We start from the raw sequence: 13,256 nt of genomic DNA, 5'->3' as shown, positions 1-13,256 counted from the left end.
AATTACAGGGATGGGAATCCTAGAGTATTTCTATGAAGTTTACAATAATAATAATAAAATATCAAACAACTCTATTAATATGAATTAGTTTCATAATGTTAAAAAAAACGACATAACAAGTCATGTTTACATTAATTGATATGATATTTATCTGTTCTTTCATGACCCATACACAATTAGGTGTCTGGTATAATCCATATAATTTGATAGTCTAAATTATCAAACGAAAATTGGAGTTATGGAATACTATATTTAATCAAAATAATTGCAAATATTGTTTGACATTATCTAGGTCATCAGATAAAGATACATTTTACCAATTTTCATAACCTTACTTTTATACGTATTATTATTTTATATAATTTATTTAGGTAATAAAAAGGTATATTATAAACTTTTAACGCAAACAATTTGATAGGTGTCAATAATAGTCTCTATTCATTAGTTATTTTTAGAGAAGTTTACTCAGGTTCATATTAAAATGCCCATTTCTTTCCTAACTTTACGATAAAAATCAACCCAACTGAGCAGAAAATATTTTTGTATCCAACAATAATGGTAAGTTCACTATGAGGTTTATTTATGTGAAAAGTAGGTAAATATACAAATGTTTATAAATGACGATTATGTCTTAGATGACTTAGACGATTTAATTCAGATAGTTCTCTTTAAATAGTAATTTTGTTATTAAATACTCCTTACTATTATGTAATAAAACCAGGTCAATTTAAACAAAATATGTGATAAAACCGATTATGTTGTAACAAACAAGACAAACAAGTTTATTATTTAAAATAACAATCTTTATAATTGGGCATAGTTATTTCTTTCGTATAAGAGTACATATCGGCCCATTCTAGAACTCACAGGGAAATTGGTGTGGAAAAATTCCTTGATCTTTTTATATCTAAAATTGAATTAATATAATATAATAATGAAACATTCTAATAGTGAAAATGCACCTTGTTAATACATCACTCCCTATAATTGGCAGTAAGTTATCATAACAAATAATGTGAGATGGTAAATTGCTGTTTGGTGGATAATTATTCCTCAACCAAGCATTGGGATTATGGTAAAAAGCATCTGCTTCATCCACGTAAGAAGAGATATTATTTAAATTGGGATTGCATGTAAGAAACCTTGCCGTTACGTTAACATGAATATGGCTAAAATATCAATAATATTAGTTTTCAAACAAAATATTTCAACCAAATTACCTATATAATGGTGTGGAGTGGCACGGCATCAGAAAAAGAAAACTCGTATTATTAGAGTCTGTCTGTGCAAACTGACCTAATATGTTCATAACATCCAAAGTTCCTCTCTGATGATTATAACCAATATACCAAGCCGGAATCACATTCCAGATAAAAATAACTGCTGAAATTAACCATATATGCCACCTGTAGGAGAAAATCTAATTGTAACAACCATTTAATACTAAAACAACATTCATTTGTGGTGCTTACATGTTTGCTTTTCTACTCCAAGCAGCCAAAAATTTAGAAGTTATATAGAGAATCATTGGTAGTAGTGGTAATATAAATCTGAATTCTTTATGGGGTAAGCAACTGAAAATTACAGTGGATATACATTTGTATTGGTACCCAATATAAAATTACCTTAAAATGAACAAACTGAAGACAATACAGCCAAGTATCCAAAGTTCATTAGGATGATTTTTTCGAGCCTTCAAAATAATCAAAGTTGCCATAATAAATGGTACTATTAATATACCCAAAACAGATGGCAATCCATTTGAAAGGTACCAATGCCAAGGATGAACACCATAAATACTTGCAACATCATTAAAGACATTAAATTTTAAAAAATTGTATGGAGTTACAATAAAAGATCCATGAACAATACTATCAAGTGCTATAAAGATGGTCAACACAATGGCTCTGTAATATAATTTATTTAGTAATCCTAGTATTTAACTTCTTGTTATATTGATTACCCAATTGGAACATATTCAGTTATAATGATCCTAATGGTACTTTTAGTTGAAGTAATGATATGAAATAAACACAGTGGCAAGCCTATAATAGCACTTGTTGGTCTAATCATAAACAATGAAGCTATTATCCAAAGAAAAGTTAATGACTGATCTAAAAATGTATTTATTATATAACAATAATGTATCACTTTTTAAAAAGATTTACTTGTACTTTTCCCAATCCATGGGAATTTTGAGAGAGCAACTGCTGTAAGACTTGTTTCAAAAGTATTAATTATAGTTCTTGAAGCCATATAGAACCAAAACCATGAAGTTGCAATTATAAAGAACGCCCATTTTTTCATCCCAGACCATTTATATATGCAAACATCTGCATATGCACTCAATAATGACTGCAGTACTCTCGGAACATATATCTGAAAATTCTCTTATAAGACTTTGCTTGAACACCCAATTCAACACTTGCGATAGCATCCTGACTGTCTAATCCTAAGTAATATAATATTTTATATGGAACTGCAAATACAAGAGGGTAAAAATAACTTCTAATGCCTTGTGTCCATTCCCAGGTTAAATACCCATAACCGAAAGCCAATTTATGAGCCACCTCCAGCGACTGATAATATTCATCTGGTACAAAAAACGTTTGTACTATAAATACCGACGAAAATCTAACAACAGCAAATAGTAAGAACACTTTTACATCACCGAAAATATCTAATTTCGGTAATTTCATTTTTGTTATATTTACACTAATATCTACAAAAATAAATCAGTATTAACTAAGAAAAATTAGATAACTTATTCATAATCGTTCGTCAAAAGAGGTCATTCATAAATCTAAAAATATTTTCAAAATTTTACATCAATTTGGTAATACTGTTTATAGGTTGGATTTTCAGTGTATTTTTAGTTGCAGAACCGGTCTTATTTTAATATAGTATTAAAATTCTTATATGATGTTTAATATTGGCTACAAATTCAAAAAATTTGCGCCCTTAAAAAATAATGGGAAATAGTAATGAGATTATTTTATGGAACTAATAATAACATTTTTACTAAATTGGTATTAACACAATTCATTCCCCTTTTTGTGTTGCATCTTATGATAATGCAGAATTCTTTTGCAAAATCAATAATAGTGTTAAATTTTTTACACCACGCCACCCTGCCCTCTAACGGGACGCTTTATAAACTGAATTGATTTTTTTTTTATCCTACTACCATTAACACCGATCTTCAAGTATAGCCCTTATACATATAAGTTGCGACCTCTAGTGAGTATTATATGTGCAAGTACTAAATAAACTTATAACATTTAATATTTGATTAATGAGTTAGTGCTTATAAATATTGGATTGGCTATATTTATAGACAGTTATTAGCTATATAAACTGTTTTTTATATATTTAAATTTTTTTAATTATATATAATTATTTAAATTTACCGCTCTCTCACAAAAGCGCCCCCTAGAATAAATCGATCAAGTTAGCAGTTCAATATGTTTGAAGTAGACATATTAAGATGGAGCTAACATTTTAATAATAAAGAAAAGGTCAGTAAATTTAAATTAGAATCTCCGGGAAACGTTCTTATTTTCTTGTACTGATGATAGGATGGATTGGAGGTTTTGATTTTACGATGCTGTATTATGTGATTACCGTTTGTGATTTGGCATTATGTCGTTAAAAAAGGTGGCTTCATAAGTTATGTCGTTCTTTTGTTTTTCGAAAAACGTTTCGAACTATTTTAGATCTTTGAAAATAATTATTTCTTAGTTAAACTAATAATCGTACCCTATTTACCGTACTTAATAATTATATCTTATATAATTACGTCTTTTTAGATGACAATAGATGAATTCTAATAGTATTTATCAAAAAGGTTCAAAGATGGTTGAAAGCAGTAAACAAGTTAGAGTTGATAACTGGGGTATTTATTTCCTTCAGCGACTTCAGCTTTTTTTCTCAAAAACAGATTATTGTGATTTAACCCTACAGTTTGAGGGTAATGTCCAACTGAAAGTGCATCGATTGGTAATGAATGCTTGCACAGAGTATTTTACTTTCTTAGAGCAAACATGCCCTGCATTAGAAGAAAACACTATTATGATGCCTACTGAGTTGCAGGCTGATGTTATAGTACCAATTGTTAATTTTATGTATACTGGTAAGAATTTGTTATTTTATTATATATATTACTATAGAGCATGTTAAATTATTGTTTAGGCATGTTGGAATTTCATCCTAGCATATATGATAAATTGTTTAAAGCAGCAGAAACTATGAATATAGCTGTTTTAATGAAGCTTCTTGCCCAGTTACAGTCTAAAAATCCAAAAGTTGATAAAAAAGAATCAACTAATAATTTACCGGGTTTGTTTTTAAACAATTTCATATTATTTCAATTATTATGATCTGAATTTTAGTTAAAAAATTTTTCAAACCAACATCACCATTGAGTAATGATTTATCTGGCTCTATACAAAGTAGAAAACCAACTCAATGGAGACGTTCAAGTAGAACTCAGTCACTTGCAGTAACAAATTACTCACCAGCCTCATCATTTACTAATTCTAAATGGACTGCAGATCCTGTAGAAAGAGATCCATTGTTTGTAAGTTTGTTGTATTTCTTACTATGGTTTTGTGATAAAAGAATCTTTTTAAGGTTGACAATAAACCTAAACCAACCCGTTTTGAGTGGCCTGATGATGATTTTCCACCAGTTGCTCCTTTAGATAGTACTTTTGATGAAGTTTCTTTAACTAGTAAACCTTTATGGACGAAGGAAGATGATCAGAAAGCTGGTAATAATGTGTTTCCAGTATATATACAAATCTAAATAATTGTTCATGTAGGGCATTCTGAAGATGACCAAGATCAACAACAGTCAGGTTCAAAAGATAACAGTATATCGCAAGATTTCGATGAGGAATACCCATCAAAAAATCAAAAAGTAAACATGCAGGTGGATGAACAGGTGAACACTTCTGATGCAACATTGAAAAGAAAGTCTGACACAAAGTCCCTACCCTCTCCAAAAAGGTTAAAGTTTTTCTATTATATTAGATTTGCTTGTAGTGACATACAATTTATTTTAGGATAAAGATCACAGATCAGGACGATGAGACTGTGATTAGCATAAGGACCAACAACCCAAGTGAATTAGATCATACTAAAATAGTATCAGAGATATTAAAAAAATTCCCGGATTTGATGAAGAAAAAGAAAAATATTAAATTGAAAATCATATCAGCTAAAAATGAACAGCCACAAATTAAGGTGCAAACTCCAAAAGAAAAGCCAAAAGCTAAGGCAATTTAATTAGATTAAATTAAGTATGAGTATCATATCAATCAAAAAAATTTCAGGCTCAAATAGAAAAACCAGTTCAGACAATTAGAAGGGACTCTAAATCTGACAATAATTTAGTTAAAGAGCCCCAAAGCCAAAAGGATTCAACAGGCACTAAAACAACACGTCAGAAAGCCGACTTTAGGGGTACGAATGAGGATGGTCCATGGACTTGCATTGAATGTTTGGGTAAGGAGGATATTTCCTCTTTGGACTTTCAGGGACTGTTGAACCCATTATTTTTACAGGTCATGGCGAAGCACCAGAATTTGTTTTATATTATTTGTACCGTAAACACATGACTGATGTTCATGGTTACGAGTTCGATAATAGTTTGTGTAAATATTGCGGAAGAAAATGCGTCAGCTCGATGTTGATGGCTTACCATTTGTTTACAAAACATTTACTGATACCGCCACCAAATATTAGCTTCCCTAAATGCACCCTGTGTCCCTTCATCGGTGAGAACGCTCGGAAGCGTTCCGCAAATTATTTATAGACGTTTTTGTTTTTAGCTGTATCGACCGAGAAAATAAACGAACATATTGCAACGCATGGAAAAGACGATGTACAATGTCAAAACTGTAAATTGGGCTTCTTTACTAAAAAAGACTTGGCAGCACATATACAAATAACAAAACACAATCAGAACAAATCTCAAGGTAAGTAAATTTAACTAGTGATCTAATCATATATTAGGTCGAGGAAGAGGTAATTTCCCTTATTTCTAATAGATAGTTGAATTAGAATAGATAAAGTCGTATATATGTAACAATACTTGTTCATTGATGCATCAACCGCAGGTTCCATCTGGCGTGTACAGCATCCTATACCCACTATTTTGCAGAAAAAGTAAACTTCCTATCCCCCAGAAGGCGACTCTGTATAAAACGCTGGTCAGATCAGTCTGCCTATATCGACCACAGGTGTGGTACAATTACGTCTCCAAGAGACAACTTCCTGCTACTAGTTCAAGTGTTCCAATCAAAAAAAGTCCGCGCGTTACTCAATGCCCCATGGTCTATGAGGAACGTGAATACCCATCTGGAATCAGGCATCCCATTCGTGAAAAGCTTCGCGAACATGCTCAGTATGAGGTTCTCCCTTGAAACCTTGCAACATGATAACCAACTAATTAAAACCCTACCCACTGATCACTAGCGGTAGATAAACAAGATACGGCGATCCTAATTGGAATACAGGGTCTCTCTCATATAATACAGTTCATAGAGCATCATTAGTTCCTCAGTCAAATTTTACTGTTTTTATTTCCAAAAATAAAAATATGGACCATAGTCTCATTGAACATTTTAAGGTGTTCATGGTGATAAATCCGTGTGCCAGAATTTATTTGCTGGAAAGCTGTATGATATTCAAAGTAGGCCAATAAAACCATTTTTATAAGATTGGATACCAAAAGAATCTCCATACGTTCGAAAGCTAGCCTTCATAGGGGTCAAAACTAAGGAAGGTAAAGGTGTCTGTTGAGTTGTTAAGGAGAGAAAACAATTTTGTAAATGAAATACAATTTATTTTATCTCTATGCGTAAATTAATGCATAAAGTATATAAGTTTGTTTATCTAAATGAATAATGTAGAAATATATACAACAAAAGATGTACAATCGATACGTAACGGTGAAAGAAATTATGAATTGGATGGCAATGACTTACTAAATCGTTGGTTTGGCTAATAGTGATTCCGTCATCAGACTCAACTAATGATTATACACACAAACACAAGGGCTGAAAAGCCCTCAACACGTTCTTGTTTTTGGTCAACAGTGTTGAAAGGCGGCATGCACTTTGAACAGAGTTTTCCCATAGTCAAATGTTCATGTCTCATGTTCAACTCACGCAACTTTACTTTTCGATCATTCAAAACGATTTTGTGTTTTTTTATGTGTTCTGGTATTACCACCGCGTTTGGACGTCAACTGCGTTCCGCATCATCGGTGTTTCTACGACCACGTTTGAAGTCAGCAAGCCAACGTTTTATTGTTTCTGATGGAGCACAGTCCTAATAACACTTGTCAAGTCATTGCGCTTCGCTTGAAGGGTATTTTTTCCCATCCAGTAGCAGAGTAAAATTAAAACACGAAATTGTTTTTGATCCATCCCTTTGAAAATAACAAAAGTAATGCCACTCTTAGCACAATAACTGACAAACCTAGGAGTGAAATATTATGACATTTTAACTGCTTTCTTTTAAGGTTATTACTAAATGAAAAACCGGTGAATGCAATAAAACTAGCGCCACCTATGTGTTAGGCCCGGGACTTTTCAGTAATTTGTTACGTGCGCTACCCTGGTACCTGCGCTCCCATTATCCGGAAAACTGGACAACGAGTCGATGAGACATTCTTTTTGTTAGCCACGTGTTTTCTATTAGCTCGATGTCTTTCTTATATTTGCCTAGCTTCACCAGACAATCGATACAATGCGATTTATATTATTTTATATTGTCTCAAGTCATAACTCTTGTCCCATGTCGCAAATATTACAAAAACAGTTAAATGGTCTAATAAGTTAGACCCTAAACTATACAAAATAAAAACATAATTTTCCTATATTAAACGATTTTATTAAATATAAATAATTGTAATTATGTGGCAACAGTGGCTATTACGATTGAAACATGATTTTAATAAATGGCCAGAATATATCAATAGGAAAGACAGACGTTCTAATCCAGCACAATTGTATAACATACACATCTTTAGTAAATTGAATCAACCTTATAGCCCCAATCTGACTCATAACTACCATTTGTTCTAGTCTTCGAAAACTTCTTTCAGTGATCTTCTTGGTGAGTTTTTCGCCAAAAAACGGCACATACATAATTAATTAGTGTTTGCAATTTATATAAATAAATTCATATTGATGGACATGAAACGTAGAAAGAATATTCCTCCATGCATGAGTTAAAATCTAGTGGTCTTTGATTAATATTTCGGAGGTTTTGACGACATTTTGGATATCGAGGATGTTTGGATAACTAAATTTGACCATAAAGTTGTTGGTGGATCCCAGATATGTCAGACGAATATATTGTATATTATAGGTTCAAATATCTTGAAGTAATACAATAGATTTCAACATAAAATAGGTTTTAATAACCATGTAACATTTCAAAGGGAAATCAACGCTGGACTGTCCATATTGTATGAAGCTACATCAATCACCAGTAGGCCTGTTTAACCATATACGAGCACAACACATAAAAGAAGCTAACAGGGATGGTATAACAAGCTTAAACGAGAAAATGGACTTCGTTGATTCAGAAAGTCCCTCTCAGGAAGAAGTGCCAGCTAAAGATGTACCAATACCTGCAAGTCTCGAAAAACCTGATGAAAAACAGGTCCCTCATCAGAAGGAAAGGGTAAGCATGTAATGAATAACACCTGATAATCTCCAACCGTTTACTATTCACTCTCTATCCATTGGTCTTCAATGTGTACGAAACAATTCTCGTATTTTTAGGTTAAGATACTATCCAATGTAAAGGTGAGAGAAGAAGGTGACACCTCCAGTGTTCATAATATCCCTCAACCTCCGACGCCAGATGCTAACCAGATAGCAGTGACGACCGCAGCGACTGGCCTTAGTAATATTGGTGGAAGTTTGGCAACTAATTTAGGTACCATTTCAATCAGTCTTGTGCAGGTGGACATACCCTCTTCATATTTTTCCTTCTGTTAGGTTTAGTCGATATAGTCGTACTAGATGATAACCAGCCATACATACTGCAACAACCTCAAGGCCAGCCTGGCAACACAGAGTTTATATTGCCGGAACTTGGAACCAACGAAGGTGACAATTCTCTTTTTCACATATCATATGACGTGCTTATACGAAATATTACTTATTTTTTATTGTCATCTGTATTTCTAAGTTCTCACGTATATTGTTTTAATTTTTTTGTTGATGGGTAACAAATTAGCTAATTTTTTATCTACTAAGTTTTATCCTAATATCTAAAGTGAAATAAATTCAATTAGTCTTATTAGTTTGTAATATTTTCATATTGGTGATGTTGGTCTGCATGTAATAGTTTGTGTCCATCGTGTGCTATAATAATAGATAAATTTGTTTTCAAAACTGTAAGTATCTATCACTAGGTTCAGGGGAAATTAATTTCAGTAATAATATTAATATTCAATCAAGACTCATTGAAAATTGCGTGTTGTTTATGGTAATAAATGCTTAAGTGAACGCCAGTGTGTCATCTGATTCGTTCATTTTCGATCTGAAAATTTCAATGTTAAACATGAACCTTGTACTGGCCAACCAACGGCTGAAAGAGACAATGGGATTCCTAATTACATCCTGCGATATCTCTACAGATCTGAACATCGGCTATAAAACACTTTTGTGCGTATGTAACTTGCATAATGAATCTTCGAGATACACAGTTCGTTTCTATTAACTAATTGAATTGAGTAATAATAATATTTGCAATTTTACAGGAATTTTGCAAGCAGCAACCGCAGCTTCAAACATCAACTCCACGGACGAACTGGTTATGGTCTTGACCGATCACGACTATCAAGATGAGCAAAATCAAGGTCAAGGAGATAATTCCAACATCGTAGTCTTGTACAGCCACCCCGTGGAAGGACAACAGCAACAGTTCATTACATCTCAAGTAAGAAACCGGGTTTTTCCCGGAACATTCACTGATTTTCGTTTTTGTTTTTTAGGGAAATTTATTGGTCAATTCTCAGGGAATGCTCGAGATCCGAAACGGTGCTGGCATCACAACGACCGCCGGTCAGATATTGGTAAACACCAGCAACAACACAACAACCACGCAAGCCACTCCGTCTCCCATCGAATCAATAGAGATGATACGAAAAGAGATTGAAGATAGCGCTGTCGAATCCGAAACGAAAAAAATCATGGAAGGTAAAAGCAAAGAGCAAACCGTCAGTAAGCCAGTTGCAGTTCCGGAAAAAGACATAATGAACGAAATCGAGAGCGTGAAAGAACCCGAACAGGTCGAACCCGATGGGGTTACAGAATTGGAAACCACTGATTCCCTTCAACCCGAACCTATGGAAGTTGACGATATTATACCCGCAGAAGGGAAAGAAGAAGAACAGTCTGTTCCTGTTCTTGAAGAGAAAGAAGACAATGTGGCAAGTGTTAAATTTTCACGGACTTTGTTCGAACGATTTAAACATAATTTATTTTTCAGGTAAAAGATGACATTATTGTTAAGGCAATTGAAAAATCAGTAGAAGAATCTGATATAGAGTCCATAAAACAACCAGAATATCTTTCAGATATTCCTTCCGATATGCCTCCAATAATAGATACTGAAACAGTATCATGTAAGTGCTGCTTATACTAATTAATGTCGAGGAATTATTATTTTGTAAATAAAAATTTAATTTTAGGCACTGAAATTCCATCTGAACCTGCACTTAAACCATCCGTTACTTTGGAAGAAACGAAACACACATTAATACTGAATGATTTAGAAGAATATGAAAACATGGAAGTCAGTGAGTTGGATTGCAATGCCGAATCTCAAGTAAATGACGTTCCAGAAACTGCTGAGGTAATTATTATATTGACTAAACGTGCTCCATTATTTTCCACACAGTGGCGTTCCGCTCTGTTCAACTCAGATAACGGTACATGTGTGGGTTCTGGTTTAGGAATCTGAGTGAAGTGATTTTCGTAGGTTTCTTTTGAAAGCAGTTTGATTAAATTTTTCCTGTTATTCAACGGGCTGTATTTCAGTAGCCTGTCGCAAATGTTACAGTCTATCATATTTTCATTCCCAACTGATGAGGAATCCGTACATCGAACTTTTCTTTTCATTTTTGGTTAGCTTTGCGTAAATAGCTTGTTTGCAATGTAGAAAGTCATATCAGTATCAATATGGTTTATCTTGGTAGACATTTTCAAGAATTTAATCAGTTTTTTCAACAGTTTTTGGCACCAATTTTTTGGCACGCACTTTGAGATTTATTAATAATTTACGCCCTATATCGAACAAAACGTCCCGAAATTCTTTCCCACATACAGTAAATCCATACGATCATACCAACCTATAGGCGGTAGTCATATCCAACGCAAAATCAACTTGTTGAATATTGATAACAAAATATTTTTTAAAAGTATTTGGGAGTGATTTACAAAAAAGAAAAATGGTTACAAAATGATTGTCAAAAAGATGTGATAGAAGTTCTTTTGGTGTCTTGTGGAAATTGCTTAAAAAATCTAAAATATTATGAGCACTCATGGTATTCAATATTATTTTGAAATCTGATATAATGGTTACAACTTATCGTTGTAATACAAGCGTTGAAGCAAGAACATCTTGAATATGCTACAAAACACAAGTAAATTTGTTTGTCTGTTGTCTGCTGTGAAGATGATCAAAGCTACAGTCGATTTACCATACATTTCTTTTTTTATTTTCAGACTCAAATAGAAAGTCTGCCTTGTCAGGACTCCACTGAGCCCGTTGAGCTACAGGAAGAACCCGTTCACACCGAAGATGCAGCTGTTACAGAGACTGAAGAATCCACTAAACAGTCTACTGTCATTATTGAAGAGGTTCAAAAACCCGAGGAAATAGTTCCCGTATCGGAACCAGAAATTAATAAGCTGGATATCTGTACAGAGATGTCTCTGAGCTCGGCCAAACTCGACGATTCACTAACCAAGACAGCCGAAGATTGCGAAAGGGAGAACGAAAATAACCAGAACGTGGAAATCGAGCAAAACGGTCAGAACGAAAGTCTACCATCGAATTTCGAAGATTTCACGGACGATTCGCAAAGTTCTAGTCAGAAGGTGCAAAAGGATCTTAACAAGGAAATACTGGAAGACTGGGACGACACGGACAGTCAGCAAAGTCAAAAGAGCCATGATCGATTGCAAGATGCACAGGATCTTGAGAGTGAACAAAATAAAATTGCTAATGGTAAGAGAATCTTCAATGTTTCTAGTTTTTAGTCTACTAAATATTGTACATATATAACGTTTCCAGAAGCAGCCGAAAACGTTAACAAATTAATGGACGATTGGGATGAGGAAGAGGAAGAACAGAGTAAAGACTGAGGCAAAACTTTGTTCTTACTCTAATTCTAATTCCACCCATGTGTTAGATCAGTGTAGAAACAGTGCAGATTTATTAAATCATCTTGATAAATCCTGATCCTGGTCATCGCAAAGTTCAGATTGCTCTTGCTAAATGGACATATCTGACTAGAATTTATGGTTGATCTTCTGCAATTGGACATCAACCACTTTATATTTTATTATTACTTTTTATTATCAAAAGAATATTGTTGTATATATACAAAAACCGGTGTTTTTTTAGTTTGTATAAAAAAAAAACATGAAACCTCCGATGATTTGGAAAGTATCCGATATCAGTCACATTTTATTTAGGTAGTTCAGAAATTTTTAATTTGACTTTCCCAAGTCCGATTTTGATGTTGATAAAATATTGGATATTGGATATTATCCGATATATCTGAGAATGGGCGAATGCTTTTTATAAATATATATGTTCTCAATATATTTATATCGTAAGTTTCAAATAATTAGAAAGTCTTGTAACAAAAGTGGTGTTTTATTTTGATCCGATTATAATTGAATTATCGTTTCAACTCAAGAACGCCTTTGAAAGATGTCTTTGAGTTAATTATTAATTGCTTAATTTGTAAAATATTATTTTTCAAGGAACAAATGTGTAATTACATGTTTGATTTCGTACAGTACATTAGTTATTCTGTAAGATGGAATAATTTGTTAAGCAAAAACTATCTCAGAATTAAAAATGTATCGGAAGTTTTTATATTACATTTTATATACAACTACCTTTATTTGAATATATATATTAAAATATAAATAAATTATATTAAATAAATAGTTTATTATTCTAACCAACTATTAATATCATAAAACACTTGCA

General features: G+C 33.0%; 2 protein-coding genes across 5 annotated transcripts; one reads left to right on the top strand and one right to left on the bottom strand.

The window, feature by feature from the left end:
• Positions 1–437: 437 nt before the first annotated feature.
• Positions 438–2,861, bottom strand: PIG-B (Phosphatidylinositol glycan anchor biosynthesis class B). The gene is made up of 8 exons (XM_076404325.1): positions 2,430–2,861; positions 2,169–2,379; positions 1,964–2,114; positions 1,626–1,907; positions 1,473–1,574; positions 1,221–1,406; positions 963–1,169; positions 438–907 (listed from the first exon to the last, which is right to left on the bottom strand). The coding sequence occupies exons 1-8, from the start codon at positions 2,697–2,699 to the stop codon at positions 805–807; spliced, it is 1,512 nt and encodes a 503-aa protein (XP_076260440.1). The 5' UTR covers positions 2,700–2,861; the 3' UTR covers positions 438–804.
• Positions 2,862–3,422: 561 nt separating this feature from the next.
• On the top strand, positions 3,423–12,906 carry Cp190 (centrosome-associated zinc finger protein CP190). Of its 4 annotated transcripts, none has more exons than XM_076404324.1 (19): positions 3,423–3,518; positions 3,810–4,132; positions 4,192–4,338; positions 4,392–4,579; positions 4,633–4,771; positions 4,823–5,009; positions 5,066–5,279; positions 5,336–5,507; positions 5,567–5,779; positions 5,834–5,980; positions 8,455–8,699; positions 8,801–8,957; positions 9,020–9,130; positions 9,787–9,965; positions 10,021–10,458; positions 10,518–10,653; positions 10,720–10,883; positions 11,756–12,260; positions 12,330–12,906. In XM_076404324.1, the coding sequence occupies exons 2-19, from the start codon at positions 3,820–3,822 to the stop codon at positions 12,395–12,397; spliced, it is 3,723 nt and encodes a 1,240-aa protein (XP_076260439.1). In that variant the 5' UTR covers positions 3,423–3,518; positions 3,810–3,819; the 3' UTR covers positions 12,398–12,906. The 4 variants fall into 4 exon arrangements, with proteins under 4 accessions (XP_076260439.1, XP_076260436.1, XP_076260437.1 ...); XM_076404321.1 differs by having other exon boundaries at positions 12,327–12,906; XM_076404322.1 differs by lacking the exon at positions 3,423–3,518 and adding an exon at positions 3,522–3,657 and having other exon boundaries at positions 12,327–12,906.
• The last annotated feature ends 350 nt before the right edge of the window (positions 12,907–13,256 follow it).

This window comes from Rhynchophorus ferrugineus, unplaced genomic scaffold, assembly GCF_030347505.1.
Source record: "Rhynchophorus ferrugineus isolate W39M unplaced genomic scaffold, kcgeb_rfMv2 rfM4, whole genome shotgun sequence".
Lineage (NCBI taxonomy): Eukaryota > Metazoa > Arthropoda > Insecta > Coleoptera > Curculionidae > Rhynchophorus > Rhynchophorus ferrugineus.
The sequence above is the reverse complement of the archived record's forward strand: the minus strand, read 5'-3'. Positions and strand labels throughout refer to the sequence as shown.

What these genes read in the sequence shown, in the direction of transcription:
- Cp190 (XM_076404321.1), top strand. Translation starts at nt 3,820, where the DNA reads ATGAATTCTAATAGTATTTATCAAAAAGGTTCAAAGATGGTTGAAAGC. An exon ending in CACCCTGTGTCCCTTCATCG is followed by an intron (nt 5,780 to 5,833) that starts GTGAGAACGCTC and finishes TTTTGTTTTTAG; the next exon opens with CTGTATCGACCGAGAAAATA. An exon ending in TCCCTCATCAGAAGGAAAGG is followed by an intron (nt 8,700 to 8,800) that starts GTAAGCATGTAA and finishes TCGTATTTTTAG; the next exon opens with GTTAAGATACTATCCAATGT.
- PIG-B (XM_076404325.1), bottom strand. Translation starts at nt 2,699, where the DNA reads ATGAAATTACCGAAATTAGATATTTTCGGTGATGTAAAAGTGTTCTTA. An exon ending in CACTCCACACCATTATATAG is followed by an intron (nt 1,170 to 1,220) that starts GTAATTTGGTTG and finishes TTGATATTTTAG; the next exon opens with CCATATTCATGTTAACGTAA. An exon ending in GGGAGTGATGTATTAACAAG is followed by an intron (nt 908 to 962) that starts GTGCATTTTCAC and finishes ATTCAATTTTAG; the next exon opens with ATATAAAAAGATCAAGGAAT.